Here is a 23,838-nt window from a genome sequence, read left to right as displayed (position 1 = left end):
AAATATATATGTATTCAAATAGTATATTCAAATTCATACAGGATAATATTTTGAGGCATATAGGCGGACTTTCCTCCCCGAAAGTGTATAGCCTATTATGCCAGTGGTTCTCAACCTGTGGGACGGGACCCCACATGATATATATATATTTTTTGTTGGATGACAGTGAAGTGACAATTTAAGGATTTTTAAGACCTTTTTAATAACTAAAAATGAAAGAAAAAAAGACCATTACTGCATCAAAGGTAATCAACAAACTATAAAATAATTGATCTAAGCTCACAACGCCTCACAACACAGCTTGTAGATCTGTTATTTTGAAAATGTTCTGCTACCTGCCATTTTCACAAATGTAATCCTTTCCATTCGGTATTAGGCAGCACATAAAAAGCTGCAGCCAATAAGAGCTGATGCAGGACTACATGTATGAACTTGCATCTGTTTGATTTGTTTTGCTCTGTTGTTGAACCAGTTATCTAATAATCATGTAAGCAGTTAAAATAAACGGTTTCAATGAATGGAACTATTTTATATTCAAGTTTGGCACATTCACCTCATATTAATTGTTCCAATCTAAGGACCCTGAAAAAAATACTCCTCTCCATGCAATGAGGTCTACTAATAATTCTTTATTGTTCCATCCATGTCTCCATACATGCCTCCAACATGGTGATGTATGGATCATTTGCATGTCACATCAGGTAATCGCACAACAGTAAATGTACATTAAAACTGGTTACAATTATACTAATGAAATCAATAATACTTTAAATGAATCTGCACATACAGGGCTCTCAAATATATGCTTCAAATTCTTTAAATACAATATGTGTGATAATGCAAAGAGCAATAATTCATATCCACGTTAACTTACAAAATATTTGAATATAATGTAATACCTGACAATAGCAACATTTAAGATTACATAACTTCAAAAATATTGAGAAACCTGAGTAGAGTCTGCTAAACCTAAAATTTCTACAGCTCTAAAATGCATGTCTCACATTTACTTGTCAGTGAATGCATGGTGGACACTGCTTTGTCTGTGGTGTTACTGTATATCCTAATGGTGAATGACATCAACTACAGTCAAATCCCCAGTGTTAACCGAGTGTAAAGATTAATTAAAAGGAGTAGCTCCCCCCCAAAAAAAAATATTTTCTATCAATTACACACCCAATGAAGCCTTGAATTCATGGATATTTTTTTGTCACATTCCTGAGTCAATAATTTGATGACCGGGTCATCGGTCAATAGGAGACTCTACCGGAGACTCCGCCGGGCATCAAATTATTGGCTTAGGAATTAAGGACAAAAACCAAACAATCTCTATGAATTCAAGGCTTCATGGGGTGTGTAATTTATGGGAAATAAGTCATTTCTTGGGTGAACTACTCCTTTAAATTAACACAGAATTTTACTGTAGTTACATTGCCTCCCATTAATTAAACATACTAATTGTTGAGTGATTCTCAACCTTTTTAATTTCAAAGACCCCAGTTTGATATGCATTAGGCCATTGACCCCCATTTAATACAATTTGTATTTCTAGGTCCCCATTCTACATGGTAAAATCTGCAGTTTAATTGGAAACAACCACTCTCAAGAGTTACAGACCTGTAAGGGTCTATTTGGTTCCAATCAATCATTTAGGTGGGGACCCCTTCAAACCCCCTCAAGTACCCCCGGGGGTCCTTGGACACCACGTTGAGAACCAGTGCTGTAAATCTACAATAGCCGATACTGTCTCTGTCTTCAGGTCAGTGCTCAGCACTGTCACCAAAAGCAAGTGGACAATAAATAAGACGTTAAGGTGTTCTCATCATTAATATCAAGCAGTGGTCAATTAGTTGCATTGAACACAAAAAAACTCATGTTATTTGGTGAAATACAAGCAAAGTTACAAAATGACAAAACAGCACAGGTATGGCATACAATCTCCTATTTATTTTATTTAATTAATAATCAAAAATAAAATAAAAGCAAGAGTTTGGGGAACAGTAAATATCAAAACGCACAGCGGTCAGTAAAAAGAGTTTGGTTGGAGTTGTATAAAAACTGGAGCACAAAAATCCTCTCGGTGAAGATGAGGAGAAAAATATCCCCCTGCACACAAGGAAGAACATAAAGAATATGTATCTCTGAGTTGCTTTAATGTCATGTAAACTCTGTAACTGTGTTTATCTCTTTCACAACAGGACATTAAACTTCAAGAACAGGTTCATTATGTTTACGTCCTGATTAATGGACAAGCACTGCATAATGTGAAGAACACAACCTAGTAAATACTTTATATTCTGTACATCAAGCTTTGTCCTCTGTACATTTGAAAGCAACCGGACACTCCTTAAAGTAGCACATCACCCATTTTCAACCATATCTTTGTATAATTGGACCTCACTAATGAGATGGCACAATTTCCGTCAATTCACTCTGCATCTTGATATGGACAGTTCAGAGCCGTGTCTACCAATGACATCATCTGTGGGGAATCCAAGCTAATATAAACTACAGCCTCTCTCTTCCTGGAAAGCTGGCATGCTGAAATAGAAGACATTGTTCTTCTTCTAATAAAAACATAAAAGTTTGAAATCTTGTTTGAAATGACCAACCCTGTTTACCGATGCCATGATGCCAGGTTTCTGAACTGTCCACAGAGGGCTGAGGACAGTTCCGAAGACTGAGGGCTGTGGAGAGTTCAGACTCTGAGACCCAGACCAAGTAGACAGAAATTGTGCCATCTTAAAGGACCATAGGTTGAAAATGGGTGAAGTGCTCCATTAAAGGAAGAGAAAGAAAATAAAAACAAAAAACCCTTGCTTTTCAAAGTATATTTTAGGTTGTGGCTCCTGAACCAGTACTAGTTACTGTTTTATTTATTAAACGCAACAAGAGAGATGAGAGATCCCATAGCCTGGATGCACCGGGCATGGGATGATTATGGTGTGGTTGGTAGGTTCTCTGGGTCCTACTCTGGGAGACAGCAAACTAAAACCAGCTTCAGTTAGCTAGAGCTACACTTGAAATTGTGTTCACATCAGGCAGATATAACGGTTAACAATGTGTTTTAATGACTGAAAAATGCCTGAATATAAAATCATTATGCCTGCATAAAATGTGCATTAACACAAATACATATTTGATATTTACAATGTTGCCTAATTTGCATCTCCAACAAAATGATATTGAATATATCTTAAATATTCAATATATCATCCAGTCCTACAACAGATTGAATTTAGATTCAAGTTTAGCAGCTTGATATCATTTTCCTAGGATGGTTTGGGCACTATATACACAGAACCATAGTCTCGTTTTCCACTTTAGAGTTTCCCAGCAGGTTAAATTTAGGTGGGTTTAGTGTGATTATGCTGTGGGTAAGGATGCGGGAGGGCTTAAAATGGAGTGCCTCTTGCCAGCTCCATCTGTCTCTGGCCCAATTTAAAACCTGCTGGTACCCAGTTTCTAAACTTCACATGATTTTGTTGGCTAACCACCCTCCCAGATTCGTAACCGGAACTTAACCACACCAATCCATACCTAAACATCACCATCTCCAACTAACCTAATGCATAAACACAACCATTCTTTACTTTATACCTGAATTTAGCTCAGTGCGCTCGGCTCTGGCCGTTTGTGCAAAGCATTGTGGGTATGATACTGCTGGTTCAGGAGTCACTACCGATATTTGATCTTCCCTTGCATCTTGACTGATGGGTATGGGTGCAGACTCGAGTCTAAATAACATCTTACCTTACCGCAACAAATATGTAAAAACCCATTCATGTACTCTTCTGTGACTGCCTTGTGAAGAAGAAATATGCCCAGACTCTGCTGACCATTTAGCTTTCAATCCATCTTTCATAATTTACATTGTATTGTCAACAAATATGGTGAGCGAGTGTGTGCTTGTGTGTGTGTGTGTATGTGTCTGTGTGTGGTGGGATTGGGGTAGCTGAGGATATCCAGAGAGAGAGGGAGAGGGAGGAGGGGGGGGGGGGGGGGTCATCTTCGATACCCTCTGCGGAAGGGCCTGCTCTGGTTGTTGTGGTGGTGTGATTTGGAGTATGGCTCCCAGCGTTTCCTTTCTGGAGGTTTGTTATAGACATAGGGCGAGGGTCCAGCATACTCGTCATCTGGGTTCTCGTCCATCATCTGCAGTTTGGCCTCGATGGCACGGATCTTAGCACTCGTACTGGAGAGAAGGAGAGAAAAGAGGAGGCGTGAGGCAACAACAATAAACACAGGAGGGGTTGCAACACAAGTGGTGCTGACGGTGACAAATGGGGTGGTGAGGAGACAATAGTGAGGAGTAATATGTGGGGAGAGTGTACGGAGAGAGGGACAAAAGAATATCTTTTCCCTTGTTGTGGAATGTGAAGGACAGGACACATTACCACTCTGATTGGTGAGAGGGGGTCAGAATGAGCATAGTTGCACTGCAGGGAAAACTGTGGAAGAAAACCTTTGTTTAACCCTTTAAGACCGGGAACGCATCCGTGTCATTTTAGATTTGAGCTATAAGCATTGATTTATACTTTGGCTATTAAAAAAAAAAAAAAATCTACAAGCTCATAGCGAGCTTGTAGATCTTCTATTTTTGAAAATCATGAAAATTTGTGGAAATCTTTGAGTGTTATATTTTTTTAAGCGAACGTTGTGAACTCTAATCTTTGCTTCTGGAGGTCCCTGGAACAAAGTATTTTACAAATGTTTGCTTTAAAAAAAAAATATATATATATTCAAAGATTTGCACACATTTTCCACAATATTTCTTTTTTTGCAGATCTACAAGCTCATAGCGTGGCACTTGGTGCCGCGCTATGAGCTTGTACATCTGCTATTTCTGAAAGGCCAAAGAAATCTTAATGACAGATGCGTTCCCGGTCTTAACACATTCCCTGCCAAGGGCGTAAATCTATGTCCTTTCAGATCCAACCGCTGACCGCCATTGACGTAGATCTACGTCAATTAAAAAAAATTGGGGGGAAATTCCACAAGAGGGCGCTCTAACGTAATTTAGGAATGATCCCTCGACTCAGATAGAAGGAATAGAAGGAATAGACGGATGTGACATCATCCCAAAAACGTCACTTCCGTCCATTCCTATATTAAGATTTGTAGAAAAACACTTCTAGCTCGGATTCTTTTTTTTTGGTACAAACGAGCCATTTTCAACGGGCAATAGCAACAAAATGGCCGATCGCTGTATATTTTTTTTTATTCCAGTGGATAGAGGAGACCCTCCCCCACCCCCCGGACACTTTTTGTTTACATTCGCGTGCACGTCGTGGCTTCTGCCGCTCTCCAAAGATCGTCAAAACAAGGTAAAAAGCGCTGGCACCAGCGGATACATAGTACCTGGCAGTGAACGGGTTAAAGAGTAAAACACAGAAATCGAGGAAGATATTACAGTGCAGGCAAAATGGCGAGTGCATGAGATAGCAAATTAGAGTGTGAAAGCGAGAAAGAAAGGGCTGACAGAGGAGGATGGGGAGAGAGAGAGGGAGAGAAAGTCGGGAGAAGGGCATCAGGAAAAAAGGGAAATAGTGTGTTTATGTTTCACCTTTTCCTCCCTTTCCTCTCTTGCGCTGTGCGGGGAGAGTGGTTTTGAAGTTTACAGTAAAAGTGAAGTGTGGAGCCTTTCCTGAGGTGTGCCATGTGAAGGCCTGCCACACACACACACACACACTCACTCTGTCTCAGTAACAACAACGCTAGGAGCCCAAGATCAGAGCACAAGAGACCTTTATTGACTTAACAGGAATCCGTTTTACTGGATCACCTGACAGAGGTGTGTGTGCGTGTGCGTGTGCGTGTGCGTGTGTGTGTGTGTGTGTGTGTGTGTGTGGCTGATTCAATAGTGAGGGCACCTCACTTATTTTTCTTGGTCAACACTTCCACATAGACACTTATTGAGCCCGACAGTTGTTGAAGTGCTAACTCAGCTGTACTTGGATTGAAAGCTAAACTCCCCTGGCTGGAACGGTTGTGTACGTGAATGAAACGGTACAGAATAATACTTAAGTGTTCTGTGCTGAAAATAGCCAATGTACAAGCTGTTTTCGGTGTGCGAAACCTTAGGGTTGGGGTAAAATAATGACTGTCCTAAAACTTTGAAGTCCTAACAAATATAGTAATACAAACGTGTGTGTGTGTGTGTGTGTGTGTGTGTGTGTGTGTGTGTGTGTGTGTGTGTGTGTGTGTGTGTGTGTGTGTGTGTGTGTGTGTGTGTGTGTGTGTGTGTGCGTGCGTCACCAACCTAAGGTGGTTGGTTGGTACAGGTCCCTCCTCTGCTGCAGCGCTACAGGATGGCTCCAGGCCGGGAGGGTTGGTCTTGTCATTACGAAAACCACCTTCAAACCTCTAAAGACACACAGAATGGCCAGGCAGATAGACAAGGACCCAAAACAGACAGGAGAATAGAGATATGGGTAGAGGAATTGATGGAAATAAGACAGACAGACACAGGCATAGTTGCAAAAGGATGAAAATAAAAGCAGGCAAATGTATGAAAGACAGACAGACAGAAAGAAAAAGCAGAGAGAGGGAGGGAGACAAACAAAAGCAAGGTAACAAGAATCAGAAGTTTATAATTTCACCAGACCTCCAGATCAAGGAACAGGGCAGTTTTTTCTGGAGAATGAACTGCAGCTTCCTCCCACACGGTTGAAATGCCACCCGTAATATGGAAATTATAACAACAAACAAATACATAAACATGTATATTATAATAATATATTGTATTGCCTAAAGCATGCTCAGCCCAAGCTGGCACTCAGAATTCAGCAAAGGTTAGCACTGAATCCAATCGAGTTAAAGTCACCCCAGGTGAAGTTAACTTGGGTTAGCTCCACCTCTGGCCAGGGTACTTGTGGATCAAACAGACAGCAGCCAGCCAGGGAATGTTGTTTGTTTTTTGTGATCGTCTTACAGATCACAAGCTCAAGGGGGCGTGGATATAATGGGAGCAGCCGGAGATCAATAACCCGTGGCTGCATTCATTCTTCTCAAAACCACCTTCCAAACCTCTCCACCAGCCAACACAGCATGCTGCTAACAACCTGTGGAGAATAAATGGAAAGAAACACAAAGAGAACAGTTAATATATAGTAGAGGGCTGGGCGATAGGGACAAAATCTTTTTGGGGTCTTTTTTTGACCAAATACCTCAATATTGATATTGTGACAATAATATCGCATTGTGAGAATAATATATATATATATATATTTTTTTTCAAATAGATAAAAAGGAGAGAAGAAAGAACACAACTGTGATTGAACTGGGGACAATGTCGGCCTAGCCGAGTACAGTTCTTTAAGTGGAAATGATAATGTTCCAAGTTATGTTACAGGCAAATGTGCACGTACACAAACTATGGTATTACATTTGACTTTCCAATTTATATATGAATTCCCTGGTTCATAATGGTAACACCAAGTCTTATAACTATATGTCTAACCTTAACTCTTTCACTGCCAGACTTATTTCAGAATGTGTTGTCCCATTGCCAGGAAAAAGGTGCATTTTTCCTCTGTTTGTTTTTTAACATTGAAGTGAATGGAGCAGCAATTTTTTGGATAGCGTTATCTCCTAGTTCCTTTGAGATAAACCCCCCCAAAAAATACCAAAAAAATCAGAAAAATTCAATTTTTTTTCATATTTTCGTCTTTCCGTCATTGGCCATGATAGCCATAGAGCCATCGGACGGGAATTCCCGTCCGGGGCAGTCAAAGAGTTAATGTACTTGAATAGCTAAATTAGCCGATCTCCAAGTTCATAAAGCGTCACGATGTGACGCGTTGTGAGCTTGTAGATCTATTTTCTCTATTATTAACAATTTGTATACGGTAAATTTAAATGATTAAAATGTTTCCCTTTGACCCACATAAGATCAAAAGTATGAGAGCACACATACCAATACATACAAAAACACACACACGGCATCTTTACATAGAGTACAGTCTAAAAAGAGAAGTCTAATATATGTATGCCCAAGAATAGGTCTAAAACAATGAGGTTTCCACCCACAGGACGCTTCCCTTCCACCCATTTCTAAAGGCATGTAGCTGGAATGCACATAGACCATCAACCTACAAAATAGACCATACCGCGTACAGATACAGTGCATCTGAACAAAGCCTATGTTTTGGCACAATGGATTATAAAGTGTGTGTGTGTGTGTGTGTGTGTGTGTGTGTGTGTGTGTGTGTGTGTGTGTGTGTGTGTGTGTGTGTGTGTGTGTGTGCGTACACATGCAGTGTTTACTGTAGCTGGAGATCTGTTTCTTTATTTGAATTGGTTCGGATGTTTCCTAGCAGTTGCGCTAGATAAAGTAAATACACCATTAAGTGTCAAACGTAACTTACGGCTATGGTTAGTCAGAGCTAAAGCGAGCGAGTCGCCGTGCCGAGTGTTGCGAAGTACCCTTCAGTCGACTCAGCGCTGTCCGAGTTACGTACCGATAGGGACAGAATCGTAAATGATCTTCCCCACTAGTCTCGGTACCTCCGAGGCGTCAACAACTCAACACGCTCATCCTAGGAACACTATGGTTAGCCGCTAAGCTTTAGCGCCTAGTAGTAGCTCGGGGGCGTGGGTGGTGAACTCGAAGAGAACGAGCACTCCTTTTTCAATCTGACTGGTTTTCCAATTATACGGTAACACATATGTATGTGTGTGTGTGTGTGTGTGTGTGTGTGTGTGTGTGTGTGTGTGTGTGTGTGTGTGTGTATGTATGCATGTATATATATATATATATACACACACACATATTTAAATATATATATATACACACACACACACACACACACACACACACACTGCATATATACACACACACACACACACACACACACACACACACACACACATATATTTGTCCCAACATTTCGCTGCTTGTACTTGTAGAAGTCAGTGACAAATAAAACCTTGATTGATTAAGCTTTTGAAACATCTTAAACAAAATATAGGCTACCTCAAGTTTATTTAAAGCTTCTATTCATGTAGTCTGAAATAGATGTAATGTATACTAGTCCCCTAGCCTAGTGCTAGTATGTGTGTGTTTCAATGTTTTATGAACATAATCATGCCTGCTGTGCTGTCACAAAAGTAGAAACCACAAAACAAAAATGTTGCAGTGGCATCAAGATGCATAGCCTGCAAAGTTTTCAAGGAAAAAGAACAATGAAAATCATACAGCCAACATTCCATAATTTGACATTTTTGGACTTGCATACTCCCCTGCAGGTTAAGAGTGCAGGGTAAAAACCCTATGTGTTTTTTTTTACAGACAACAACGGACACTAGTGAATGTCATAAAGGAGTTCAAAAATAGTGAAATAAGGTATTATTAAAGAATCGGAATGCATGTACTCCTGTATGATACCATGGGGACATTTCTGCAAGTGGCTACTGAAAGTAGGAACCGATGATGATAGGGGTGTGCCGATATATCGTCCCGCTATATATCGCGATACGTTTTCGTGACGATATGTATCGTTTTGGGAGAAAAAAAATATCGTTTTGAAAAAAAAAAATATATATATATTTTTTTAAAAATTTTTTTTACAATAATAATAATCAGGCATGCAAACAGCCCCGAGGTGAAAAGGGTGACAACATGTTGTTTTTTTCGGGTCAGGTGTCACACTATTGCCCTATTTGGATTCAAAACGGCTATTGTAGCTGAAAAGATACAAGTTTGCGTCTGAATAATGCAAAAACAGAATTATTTGTTTGCATTTTTTCTCCCCCATATATTTTCATAATAAAAAAGTGCGTATCGTATCGAAATCGTATCGAAGTTGTGAGCCAAATATCGTATCGTATCGTTCGGTGAAATTAGTGTATCGGCACACCCCTAGATGATGAGTATCTCTTTTCCCAGTATGAGAGAGGTTAGGGATAATGTCCACACCACTCCAAGACAGCAATCAGTGAAACAGTGATTGTTAAGTCTGGTCTGATTTAGAACAGTTTTGAGCTTGTAGATCTGCAATTTTCTGTGAGTGAGTCAGAGTGACACCTGTGGCAAAACTAATACCTTAGGCTTTACAGTGTGTTGGTAAGTAGTATTCCCCAACATCGAAGAATCCCCTCAACTCTCATAACTCTGCAGCTCTAAACTGAGTATTTTCAACATATTATTGGAGAAATAGGCCTATGTATACAAGTAAGACGCGCGAACGCTGGAAGCGAACGCAGCTCGAAAATATTGTGTATTTACGGACTTGTAATCCGTGTGTGTGTGTGTGTGTGTGTGTGTGTGTGTGTGTGTGTGTGTGTGTGTGTGTGTGTGTGTGTGTGTGTGTGTGTGTGTGTGTGTGTGTGTGTGTGTGTGTGTGTGTTTTGCAGGCTGTGTCTAAATTCCTGCACTCTGGCGCCCTCTGGCCCTCTACTAGGCAGTGCATGAACACAGAGACACACACGGAGACACACACTCACAACCCAAGCAGAGTTACATAGTAAGCTCCACTTGGTCGGAGGCGCGGCTTCGCCGCGCCTCCTTCCGCGTTCGCAAACATGTCCATTCATGTAAATGAGGTGTAGACCATCACCACTGACATACATGCAAACAGTCAACCTCGTCCTGTATAGTGCAGCTTCACCACTCAACACCACATTGTGATATGTGCGGTAGCAGCACACATAGTAACTTTACTTACTTATCGATAGCTAGATTTACCATTATTAGACTCGGTCTTGTTTTAACAATTCTTCAAAACGTATTCACTCACCACTGCCAGGATTGTTTATAATCCTCTCACGGAAGCGGTCAGTATAATTTAGGACTGCTTACTTATTGTGTGGCACAAGGTAATTTAATCACCGGCTATGAAAGTGGGAAAACAATGATGTGATTGGCCCTTTTCCATTAGGGATCCTAGAGCCTACATTAGTTAAATCAGCAACAAGCACATTTTAATGTATAGCCATGATCATGTAATGAGCTTATTATTGTATAGTTATTATCTGCTTTAGGCACTGACCACGGCAAGCTAAATTGGAAGAGTAAGCCAGGTTAATCCAAAATGACTGTTAATGAGCTGATTTATTCTACAGCGTGTTGTCTTTGAGGCAGCGGCATTGACCTTGACCTGGCCCTTCTTTCTGTGTGTGTGTGTGTGTGCGCTTGAGTGTGTGTTGGGCGTGATTTGTCCCTATACAGGATATCCCTTCACCCTTGACCAGCAAGCTAGCTGTCTATTGTCAAACAGACACAGGTTTGGCTGCTTGAATCCGAATACATGTACTGTACCTCTGACTGACTACTGTAACGTGTTACCCACTGATGTTACCTCACACTGACTGAGTACTGTACTGTTATCTACTCCCGTACCTCTGACTGACTACTGTACTACTACTGTTACCTGGTGAGATACAATGACAAACAAATGTCTTTAATTTCCCCTTCAGATCAGTACACACAGTACTTAAACCATTCAATCTGGCTATTCAACAATAGCAGATCTACAAGCTCATCATGAGCTTGTAGATCTGCTTTTTTTTTTTTACATTTGTAACTCAAATCTTTGCTTCTGGAGGTCCCTGGAACAAAATATTTTACAAATGTTTGCTTTAAAAAATATATATATATATATACAAAGATTCGCACAAATGTTCACGATTAAAAAAAAATAGCAGATCTACAAGCTCATAGGCACTGTGCTCATAGTCGGTGAGCTTGTATATATCTGCTATTTTTGAACAGCCAGAGACATCTAAAATGACAGAGATGCGTTCCCGGTCTCAATGGATTAAATGTGTGAACACACAGTTGTTGTTGTTGCCATGCTTTCCGCTTGTAACTTTGCCATGAGAATCAGATAGAGGTGAAGGATTATCGAGTAGACCTCTGGATGTCAGTGTTGTTTACCTTTCACAGACACTGTATGTATTGTGTAAAGTAACACTACAGGCTAAAGACGCTGAGTGTAATGTTAAAACTGCCTTATTGTAAATGCTTTACCTGCTATGTTTTTTACAGTGGAGAGTAAATGGTGAGATGGGAAACCGTAAAGGTAATCTAGTGTCCACAAAGACCAGTGATTTGTATTCGGACCTGTACATATCGTGTGCCGTTACTAATAGCCCTGAGGAGTTTCTATTATGACTGTTGCCGTTGACACTTACCTTTACCTGAGCGTGTGCCCAGCGCACTACCAACTTCTTGGATAAAGCTAGCTTCCCATTTAGACACTGGATAGCCCTCTCTGCCTCCTACAGACATACAGAGAGAGACACACACACACACACACACACACACACATACAAAGTGCTTCATTTGAATAACAATCATAAATCAGCCATGATGATTGCACTAGTGTCATTAAATCATTAGTCTTCACAATGGAGGGATAGCAAAGGCAACAATAATTGATGATGGATTGCATTACTTACAGAGAGCGAGAGAGAGACTGGCTGCGACTATGTGCACCTTGATGCTAAATGATGATAATTTACTGCTGTGTGTACCGAGTAATTGTGTCTGTGATAAACACACACTTCCTCTGTGTAAGGCTTTGGCTTAGTCTTAAAGACGTGGTGAAATGAAAAATAGGTTTTCCACACTTAGAACATAATGAGGACATATCTATCATCAGATAATAAGCCAATTTTATTTTAATAAATATTTTTTTTGTGCATTCAAAAGTTACTTCCTGTGTAAACGCAAACCAACTGCGTGGTGACATAGAATATGAATATAAAGGAATCTTGATTTAGTTCACCTGTTTGATTCCCATAACGTTCCTCCACTCGCACCTGATTTAAATTAGGGAGACACTCTTGGGCTGCTACAGTACATTCTTTATCTAACTCAAGATGACTGCCAGACGGTGCATTACTCGTTTTAAACTAAACAGTATACATTAAGATATGTAACTGAAAACATTGGAGGTGAGAAATAAGCAATGCAACACATTAAAAAGTGCCACTAGCATTGCTCTCCTCTCACACTCGGTCTCTCTGCCTGCCACAGCTGCACTGTGCTCTCTGATCAGTGCAGCAGTGTGTAGAGTCCAGAGACCCCATAGCCGAGAGGGGACGAGACCGTCGGGCTGACACTGTGATTGGTCAACCAAAAACACACCCGTTTCTGAGCCGAACTTAGCAAAGACGTTAGCGATGGAGCCATTTCATGACGTCTTTCAAACCCCGCATTAGACACTAGCTGTGAAAAATAGATCTTTATCAGGGTCTTCAGGCTCACTACAAAACACGCTACTGAGTATGAATACAAAGCTCTTCCAATGACGCATTTTGCGGTAAATTCATACTTGTAGGAATATGGCTGTGACATCCATAATAGTGACTAAATGCTTGGAAATATCACATATACTATTTTTTATATGATGTCTTATAATTATGATTGTATTCAGTTCTTTTGACCAAAACAAGTCTAAAGTAAACCAGAGCTCATTCTAAGGCATATAGTGTGCCGATATGAAATGGCCACTCAGTTTGAGAGTGAGACTAACCAATAGGATTTGAAGGTCGATTTAGCTCAGTTTGAATCTAAATCATATTGTTCCATTGTGAGGATGTGTGAAAATAGGACATAAAACTGCCATTATATACATCATGACAGTGTTGTGCAAAAATAGCCAATGTACCAGCTCAAAACGTTTTGAGCTTGTAGATCAGCATTTTTTTATTTCTGATCATTTCTGAAAAGTAACAGTCCTTTTGAAATATTTTGAATGTCCAAAATAGGGACGTCTGGTTGAAAGTGGTTAAGGTGTTGGAGATAACTACCACTGACATCCATCTCAAACTCTACACAATCTTATCCTCTTCCCCATCACTCAGCCATGTCTGGCTATTAGTCCTGACTACCGGTAGATCTCCTCAAGTGCCTCATGAGAAATCTCCCTCCTACAGGACGTGTGGTGTATGTCAGTATAAATGTACGTGATAAAAAACACCAGTATATGAGATGAGCCCCCCCCCCCAAAAAAAGCATAGAAGTGTTCTCCCAGTGTGTGTCCTGTATGCAGGTACCTCTCTGGTGTGGAAGTTGACGAAGCAGTAGCCTCGAGGCTGGCCCTCCATAGGCCCAGACTTATGGAACAGAAAGTCAAACTGTTTCACACTGCCAAACCTCTCCAACAGCTTCACCAGGTGGTATCTGGATGAAAAAAAAAGAAGAAAAACATTTGAGAGAGAAGAAGGTGGACACAAAAGAGCATCAACGTGATTTTAAGAATGACAAGAATGGTTGAAGAAAAGTGAAAGTTATTTAGATTATTTAGTGTTGAAAATGTGAATGAGCTTTGAAGCATTAACAGATTTTCAGAATTTTGACAGATCCAATATTTGATTGAAACAGACACAAATTAGAACGTCCGTAATGGACAACAGAACATGGTATATTTAGGTCTCATTGACATTTGTATTTGTCTGTGGGGCAGTCAGCTGTAGCAGTGGGCCTAATGAGAATGACAGCTTTCTCCCCCCCAACACCTTGTTAGCTGCAGGCCGGCTGGCTTGCGGGCTGACTGACAGTAAATCTCTCATTGAGACAATACAGAGGATACAGTAGCAGGACAATGAGGGAATAAAACAGAGGAAGCATTAGTCGCACCCCCCCCCCCTCTTAGCACAAACAAGTGACTGACTGGCTACAGCTGCCGACCGTCACACTACTACTGAACACGGATCATGCGGTCAGTCGAAGAATATGCAATGTGTGTGTCGGAGCACTGCATATGTGTTACTGATCACCGGCACAATACACCCATGAGAAAGTCTCTTCTAGCAGTGCGGAGGTGGGGCCGGGCAATGAGTTCAGGGTCACCTGCTACATCCACATCCTTAAGTATCGCTACCGCCAACATCTGGGCTGTGGATGAAAGCTTAAACCTGTGGAGTCATATGGATGTCTCAGATGAAACCCATTCTGATTGATAGCTGTGGTGTGGTGTGGAAAATGTCAATGAAATAAGCAAGCTTAAAGTGCCACAGTATTGTACTTATTTACAGTACATCAGGTGGAATAAGTTTTCATGAAGTGAACTTTATCAAGAGACATCATGTAGCCAATGTACAATTTCCTTTATCAAGAGAATTGGGGTAGCCAATTTACTTTATTTTAGCTAAACTGCATTTTTGCAAAGGTAAAAACAAAATCGATAACTTATCTACTTGACCCTGTGACAGACCAGGCCTGAGAATGACCCTCAGGTGCTTGTATAAGAGTTCCAGAGACATTTTGGCTGCAGCCCTTTTATTGTTCCGTTGCTGAAACAAACAGTTATTTTTAATCCTGGAAAGCTTTCTCTGTCACTGTGTGTTGTGTGTGTGTGCGTGCGTGCACGCCCCAGTGGAGTGACCATGAATGCGTTTTAATGACGTTAATGTGTGAGCTAGCATTTGTATGTGTGAATGGGATCGGATGTGGGATATGGGGGTGAGGTGTGGGGGGGGGTTAGCTTCAGGCTCTATGTCTTCCCCAGTCTATAGCTCCCCAGAGGATTTCAGTCCAAGAAGAGTTTCTCCCTTTCCCAGACAACACCCTGCATCGCCTCCCATCATGTGAAGGTAGCCTCTTCCTGCAAGGACCCCATGCACTGTGTATGGGGCTAAACTGAGCCGTGCTGGGTAGAGTTTGAGGAATTGTGTATGTGCGTGTATGCATGGTTAGGGTTGTCACGATTACAAATTTAAGTTGGCGATTAATTGTCACTCAAATAATTGCGATTAACGATTTAATTGTGTGTTTATCATTGAGCATTATGAATAAAATAATAATTTCTGTTTGCCTTTTAGGCTTCGTAATAAAAAAATCCACAGATTAGACGATTATGTAATAATTGTGACAGGCCTATGCAAGGTACCAGTTCAACTCAACGTTTTGGGTTGGCAGAAGGTGTGTATAGTACCTGCTACTTTTTTTTAATAAATTTTTTTTTTTATCCCGCGATTTTGTAACCCTATTTTTTACACCCAGTGCCAATTGTCTATGTAATCCTGGGCACTACCTTCCCTCTGCCAACCTAGGGAGGCCAGGGCCGAGCTCATGCCTCCTTCAATGCATGAGAGCCAACTGACCTTCTTGTCAACTGACAGGGGAGAGTTTCCCTGGTTGGACGTAGTGCGTGGAAGGAACACGTTATTCCAACCAGTTCCCTTCCCCTCCATCAGGCGCCCCGGCTGGCCAGGGGGAGGCAGTATAGTGACCAGGATTACTGCATGTTTTTGTGAGGGTACCTACCCTAGGAGACACGGGGAGAACATGCAAACTCCACACAGAAAGGCCCTTTCGCCAACCCCACCTAGGGTATGGGCACTGATGACACGGAGGAGAGAACACGCCCCCAGCGCCCAGTCCCCTGCGGGAATCGAACCCAGGACCTTCTAGCTGTGAGGCGACAGCACTACCGATTGTGCCACCGTGGCCCCTTTTTTTTTTGTTGATACACCTGCATCAAAGTTCCAAACGAGCTGAGGCGATACCACAAGGTGATGTGAAAAGGCTGCAGATTACCGATTGGTTTGAGATAATCGTCCGATTTGTCTCTAGCGTCATTGCATCACGATGGCCTCCCCTATACTGCATGGAAGCTACCAAATATTTTTTTACTTCTCATTGTAAATGTGAAATTAATCAATATTGAGCAACTGCATGGTCTATTTCTCACCTAATGTAATCGAATAATAATCGATATATCGTCCATTATTTGACCTTTTTGACAACATCAGAAGTAGAAATTATGTAGCCACAGTTTTAACCACTTTCAACCTGGCATCCTTATTTTGAAAAGTTTCAAAAGTTTTCAAAAATAGCAGATCTACTTGCAAACTCGCAATGCAATGCGTAGTGAGCTTGTAGATCTCCTATTGTTGAAACTTTTTGAATAGGGCTTAAAGTCATTAAAAAAAGAAAGTTCTTTGAATAGGGCTTAAAAGTCGTTAAAAATAAAGTTCAGTTCATGTATTTATTTTGTAGAGATTTTAATGTCTGATACAAGAACACTTCTGGATGCTAGCGAGCTGGACCACAATGGTCTCCTCCTGGGGGCTGTAAAAAGGCTCCGGAGGAAGAGAAGGGAGGAAGGGGAGGAGGAGGGATCACGGGGGGGGTACAGTGAGTGCAGTGAAGGGATGCTGAGGGCAAGACGAGAGGTGAAGGAAAGGGAGGACACAGAGGAGGAGGAAGAGGGGAGGTGAGAAGTAAAGGGAAGTGCAAACGTAGGAGAGAGACAGGAGGAGGTCAGTGAGGAAGTAAGGAGGAAGGCACAAAAGGATAAGACATATAGAGAAGAGGGGGGAGGGATGGGATCCGGCCGGGTTTGGTACAGAAAAGGCAGCCCTGTGGGACACTTGGAGAGGAAAAAGGTGCAAGAATTGACGTTCTCACCTAAAGTGAGATAACAAAAATGCTGCAGCTTACAAAGTCGATAACAAAATTATTTAACACTGCCAGTTTATGCATGAGGAGAATGCGAATGCACTGGATTTAATATGAACTTCTGTCTCAAATTAAATGCTAATCTCAGAAGTTGTAAAATAAAAATGTAAACTAAATAAGATATACAGTATAATGACGGATTCAAAGAAGAAGGAGAGAAGTCCACAGTGGAAGAATTCCCTTCTCAAAACTACGACCTCTCCTGGAGGGGGTGTATTTACCTACTGTCATTCACATCCATGCACACGCTGCCATAGCAATCATTTGCAGAAGAGGAACGGGTAATTTGTACGTCAGTTCTGTCTTTATTCGGCTTGACATTGTAGTAACTGAAGCCGAATTGCCATGGTGCTTGAGCTGCTTGCAAAAAAATTGCAGGGCAGCATGCAAGCTGGTGTGATTGACAGTAGGTATGATAATAAGTATATGCCCCCTCCTGGATAGTTACATTACATTCCCTGATTGGATATACTGTACATCTATGGGAATTATAGTACAGTACTCTTTGCTGTAGCCTGTTCTGATAGTCTGTCATTATCTTATGTACTGTATATGTATATCATTGTGCACCTATTACGAAGCACAATCTTTTTTTTAAATTAAGGACTGTAGCTTAGCCATGGTTGTGTTCGCCGTTCAGGGGAGGGAAGCGGGTGGGGAGGGCGTTCTTCGTCACTGCACTAGGCAGCGACTACTTTGGGCTGAGGCGTCACCCGTCAGTGGGAAGGCGACCTTGTGTTTCTAAGAGGACTCGGTCAGCGGCCACGCCCCCAGGCAATCCCTTCATAGGATAGTGCCTGCCCACCTCAGGCCAGAGCCCACAGTGACACAGAGTTTAGACAGCGGTGCGGCTGAGACAGGGGAACTGCGACGGCTGCCGTGGACAAAAAACAAGCGCTGCTCTTCCCCGAACCAAAACAATAGCGCGCAATGTTGTGTATGGGGGAAAAAGCAAGACATTCTGATTCTGTCTAAAATTCCAGGCTGCTAATTTACTATCCATGTGGATTATGTGCGCTCTTGCAGCCTTTCCAACAGCACAAACGATGGTTGTTTTTTATTTCTCTATGTTTCCAGGTAACAAGCACTAATTCACCAAGCCTATATTACACAAATCACCTTCACTGAAGTTCTGAACATATACATACTGTTGATTTAATTCTGTCTGTAGATTTACATTACAGTCCAAAATAGAGAACGTAATTTTGATCTATTCCAATGCAAATATGTCATGGAAGTCTGGACCAAAAATATGAGCACTTCAGGAAGTTGAAGGAAAGCTGCCTGCTGCAATGATAATGATGTGATTTTAATTTCAAAACAATGTATTTTTTCATCATTTACAAACCTCAGGTAATCTCCCTTATATATATTTACAGTATATTATATATATAATATCGTAACGGATTCTGGCTCTTTGCTGCTGCTGCTGTGGGTCTCAGGGGCCTACCATCATCCTTATTATTTACTGTAGAAGAGAGAAACTCTGACGGATATATGTGGTTATGGTTGCATTTTGTGATAATGTGTTGAGAGAAAGAGAGGCTGGTACATATCAGAATAACAACTGTTGTAAAAATATCCATCACTTTTCCAGCGTCTGTCCCACACGTGTACCTGTACATAAAGTTCAACATAGTCTTCTTATCTCATTACATTTTAATGACTCTATTGTTTCGCCCTGGCCCCTGACGTAAGGCACAGAAGAGGACACCTCCAAAATAAAGCTGGAAAACAATACTTTGGCCAAAGCATCCTAACTATCCTAGTTTGCTAATGTATTGCAGTATTAAAACTGGTATCTTTAACACCTTTTAAATTAAACAAATCTGTTATTGCTTAAGTGGTATGAATACAAGATACAAAAATCATACCGTTAAAAAGGAAATTCAAGTGCCATTTCCTTTTCATTTCAGTTTGAATGAACATTCATATTTCAGTTGGCCAGTCTTTTTCAAGTCATTTATACCCTGCCTGGCCATGCTAGGACAAATACAAGGAGCAATGCCTATGCTGTCCGTGAGCTAATTAATCTTCCCAATCAGCAGCAGGGGCCATGGGCATTTCTCTTGTTTTCCCTCCATACGGTGCAGCACTGTGCTATTTAAAGAGAAGCAGAGCAGAGCAGGCAGAGGGGAAGGAAACGCCTGTCTAGACGCCCACCAGAGCTAAAGCCCATACATTCTCCAGCAGCCCCCACGGGCACACAAACACACCCCTTACCCCCCATTACCTCTTACCTTCTCTACATCACATAATATTGGAGGACACACACACACACACACACAGATGTGCACACACATTTCGCACATTCAAACACAGGTACACAAACAAACACAGGAATGTGAAGAAAAAGTTGCCTACATTGACGCAAACTCAAAATATGCACGCGTCTCCACACACACACACACACACGCACATGCACGCACGCACACAGCTGTGTGAAATCACACACACCTTCGCAAACTGTCCCCTAAACACTTGCCCCACATTTGTGCTTAACCACTTTAACCCTGGTAGTCCCTATTTTGGAAAATAATGTCATCATTACAGGCAAAAATGATTTGTTGTTGTCATAATTATTTTTGTTGATGTTGTTTCCAAAACCTTTTTTTTCTTCTTTCTTTTCCTAAGATAGCCAAAGTATAAAACAGGGCTTAAGTGCTTAAACGGGTTAACACTTAACACATACACACACGTGTGTGCACAAACAAACACACACGATCATCTCCAGGTTGACAGAAGGAGAGTAAACAGGGCAGGTGAGTGAGGAATGATGGCTGCCCCTCAGCAGAGCAGGTCTCCACGCCTCACTGCCTTTCTTTCACACACCCAGCCCTGTCTGCTAAGTCTCAGCCTCACACACACACACACAAATGCACACACATACACAGAGTTAATCAATCATGCAAGCACACACAATGTACTGCCTCTGTATAAGGCAGAGCCAGACAAGGTAAAAACATGGTCTGAGGCTCATAACAGGGGCTTCCTTAAATCCACTGAGAATCAAACACTTGTTGCCGCTACAATCAAACACTAGCCTCGTTATTCATTCCATTTGCTGCGTGTGTGACTTCTATAGCATTGCTTGCATAATGTGTTTGTTCTTTTAGGCCTACTTGTTGGTATTTTATTTATTTTTTTCATTTATTGTGTTTGTATTATCTTGGTAATCTTGGATTATCTTATCATTACTGATCTATTACTGCGTTTTCTTTACTGTACTGCGTGATGTTATCAAACATGTTAATAAAGTAATCATCTATCAATCCTGGCTGCTGTGATGAACGAGATATACTACAAAAATTGTGCCTTTTCATGGAACATACATTAATTAGCTGAATTCTGAAAGCTTCCAACCTTAAGCGCATAATGACCAGTCTATCCTGTTAGTTCATAGGATTAAATATGTAATGACCAAATTCTCTGATTCATAAAGAGACTTCTATTCAGCTCTGATGCATACTTTATAGTCAACCAAAGTAAACCTGTTTAAAGAATTCAAATTGATTTAAAAATTATTTTATCCATTAACCACTTATGTCCGATATACTTTGTTATGATCAATAGCGAAAATAGCCGATCCACATTGTGACAAATTTGGATTATTTTAATGTTTGACAATTTTTGCCTATATTAACATGCCCAACATAGGAACGGCTAGGTTGAAAGTGGTTTCGTTGAAAAAAACGAAGAAAAAATATAGATGACAGACATTCATTAATGTGTAGTTAGCATGACGTGAAACAAATACAATTAAAGTGAATGATTGTAAATTATCAACAGTGATGCTTTTAGTTAATTACAATTATATGATTGTGGGACTTGTGCCGTAAGTCACTGAGTCATTCTTTTCTTTTTTTTAAATTTAGAATAGCCAATTATTTTTACCCCCTTTTTCTCCCCAATTTAGTTGTTATGCCAACTGATTCCTCCACACACACATCTCTGTGTTGTCTTGTCACTGCTGTCGTATCCTACAGACTCACCTGCCAGTGAGGAGCCCCCACCAGGACGACATAGAGACTTCGCCCTACTCCTCCCGCCCAACACTACCCGCTGACAGGTGCCGCCCCAGCCCGTAGGAGTACGTGCAATGACCAATATCACCCTCCCCGTCCCCGGCTTCCCTCCCTCGAACACGGGCCAATTGTGTTCGTGTAGACGCTCGACAAAGCCGGATGCACCACGGTGGTCACTGACATATTTCACCAACAGTTCCCCACTGATATTAGACAGTGTTGTACACCCTCTGTGTTGGTTAAATCAACACAGAGGATTTTACTGTGTAATGTTAGCCTGCTGGTGAATAAAGACTAGCATAGACAGAATGGAAAAACATGGATTGGAGGTCTGGGAAACAGAGAGAGAGAGAGAGAAACGAATGGAGGCAGGGGGAAAACATGCCAAAGAGACACAACATTACGGGACGGAAAAACCTCAAGTCCCTCAAGACCCAAGGCGGTAAAGGACTTACTCTGTGATTTTAGGGTCGATGTTACCGATCCATAATCGATTGCCGTCAAGACCCAAGCTCTCTGAAATGATGGAAGCATTCTCCACAGAGTCTGCCGCAGAAGACATGGATCCTCTGTGGGATGGGAGGGTGTAAGAGAAACAATATGAAAGTACAATAATTACTTTCAAATAGATATTAATACACAGTCAAACACCCAGTGTCAATGTATCCATTTGTAGCACTGTGTGTACAAATGGAACCGGAAGGGTCAATTTATGATTATATTCGTATACTCTGAGTTAGATTCAAATTGAGGAGTTGACTTTCACCTAAATCGCTGATTCTCAACGTAACCCCACAGGGACCCCCCGGGGACCTTCATGGGGTTCCAGGGTGTCTCCAGCTAAATGATTGATGGCTAGGAGGACCCTTACAGTCAATTTGGTTCCATTTGGACATTCTGAGCACTGAGGATTTTACAGTGTAGATTGGGGTCCCAGAGATTTAAAAGCAATACATTGTAAAATGGGGGTACGTGGCCTAATGCACATCAAACTGGGGGTTCCTGGAGAATCTAACGTTATCCAACTGAACAATGAAGCGTTTTTTAACACAGTTTAATGTTAATTTTCGGGGGAAATTGAACAGCAAACAATAACCAAACGTTTAAAACAAAATAAAGGAATCGCTGCCTAGGTTCAATCACAGTGGCTCAAAACAGGTGCTCTTCGGTGGAACAGGTATAGGCACAGAAGCAAAGATTGATTGATTGAATACTTTATTAGCAGTTTGCAACAACAACAAAAAAGCACAGTTCAATATAAACCCAAGAAAGCCTATGGCTTGTTTCCATTGGGGTCCTTTGTACTCAATTCATCAAAGGAACCCAAAGTTCTGCTTGTGGTGAGGCAGATTGAATGGAAAGAAATACTGAAGCACTCCGTCTTCAGGTGAAAACATTAAATCGTTTATTTTACAAATCCTTGGATTCAATCCAAAAACAAACTATCTAAACGTACAATGAATGATTCTGTAATTAAATGTTTCGATGAATTGAGTACAAAGAACCCAATGGAAAGAAGTCATAGGCTTTCTTGGGTTTAAAGCAGACCTTGTATTGAACGGTAGTTTTTGCAAACTGATAATAAAGCATTCAATCAAAGTATTCAATAATTGATTATCAACCATGCAAGCTCAATCGAGCGTTAGCTTATTAGCTAAACTAGCAACAAAAAGCTAATAACACAGGCTGATTGTTTACACACAAAGATACGAGCTAAAGCAGCCCAGTATGCTGTAATACTTTACCTCCTTGTTCTGTAAAATGTGTCCTTGGCGGAATTCTGTTCAGGTGACTGAGCACAAATGTGTCAAATATTAATTAATTACAATAATATGACGATGATTAAAAGGGTTCCCCAATCATCTCTCACAGTGTTGCTCCTCTCTCTCCCCACTGTTGCCAGATGTTGTGAGAGAAGTAAGCAACCAGGTCTAGGAAAACAAGCCCAAAAGAAGCAACATATGAGCACTTTAGCGTCGACTATTAAAAAATAGCCAATCTACAAGCTCACAATCTTGGGGGGAAAAGTGGAATATTTTTTTAAACATGTTAAGAACAATTATTTTCAGATGGGGTTCCGTTTACATAGGCTTTACAACATATTAATTTGGAGGTCCTTGACATGAAAATGTTTGAGAACCATTGGTTTAAACAACATTAGGAAACAAGCCCAAATAAGTGAGTACACTTTAGAAACAAGCCCCCAAAAACGCAACCCGCAACTAACCAATATTTACAAGCAACTTTACAGAAAAAGAAGCCCAAACTCGCTTATAATAAGCCAACGTGGCAACGCTGTCTGCGTGCCCCGTATGACAACAACGGCGCACACTGATGATGATGCAGGCCGTGGGTTAGTGCAGAGGCGCTTGGTTTGTTGTACGCTGGTGCACGGTGGCG

The 23,838-nt window shown here is 41.1% G+C and overlaps 1 protein-coding gene across 2 annotated transcripts; it reads right to left on the bottom strand.

Annotated features, from left to right (window-relative positions):
• Positions 1 to 614: 614 nt before the first annotated feature.
• Positions 615 to 23,326, bottom strand: rbm18 (RNA binding motif protein 18). 2 transcript variants are annotated; one of them, XM_080418742.1, is made up of 6 exons: positions 23,184 to 23,326; positions 21,894 to 22,007; positions 14,005 to 14,131; positions 12,136 to 12,222; positions 6,263 to 6,366; positions 615 to 4,195 (listed from the first exon to the last, which is right to left on the bottom strand). In XM_080418742.1, exons 2-6 carry the CDS (start codon positions 21,998 to 22,000, stop codon positions 4,006 to 4,008), a joined length of 615 nt encoding a protein of 204 aa, XP_080274868.1. In that variant the 5' UTR covers positions 22,001 to 22,007; positions 23,184 to 23,326; the 3' UTR covers positions 615 to 4,005. The 2 variants fall into 2 exon arrangements, with proteins under 2 accessions (XP_080274868.1, XP_080274869.1); XM_080418743.1 differs by having other exon boundaries at positions 12,142 to 12,222.
• Positions 23,327 to 23,838: the final 512 nt, after the last annotated feature.

The sequence above is a fragment of the Gymnoscopelus braueri genome (assembly GCF_963280865.1).
Source record: "Gymnoscopelus braueri genome assembly, chromosome: 22".
NCBI classification, from domain to species: domain Eukaryota; kingdom Metazoa; phylum Chordata; class Actinopteri; order Myctophiformes; family Myctophidae; genus Gymnoscopelus; species Gymnoscopelus braueri.
Note: the sequence above shows the minus strand (reverse complement) of the source record. Positions and strands in the feature narration are given on the sequence as shown.

Bases quoted from the DNA above. Each gene is read 5' to 3' on its own strand.
- rbm18 (XM_080418742.1), bottom strand. From the start codon at position 22,000: ATGTCTTCTGCGGCAGACTCTGTGGAGAATGCTTCCATCATTTCAGAG. The intron at 14,132-21,893 runs GTAAGTCCTTTA...TTTTTCATCCAG, and splicing joins ATCGACCCTAAAATCACAGA to ATACCACCTGGTGAAGCTGT. The intron at 4,196-6,262 runs GTTGGTGACGCA...CCTTCTCTCCAG, and splicing joins GTACCAACCAACCACCTTAG to TACGAGTGCTAAGATCCGTG.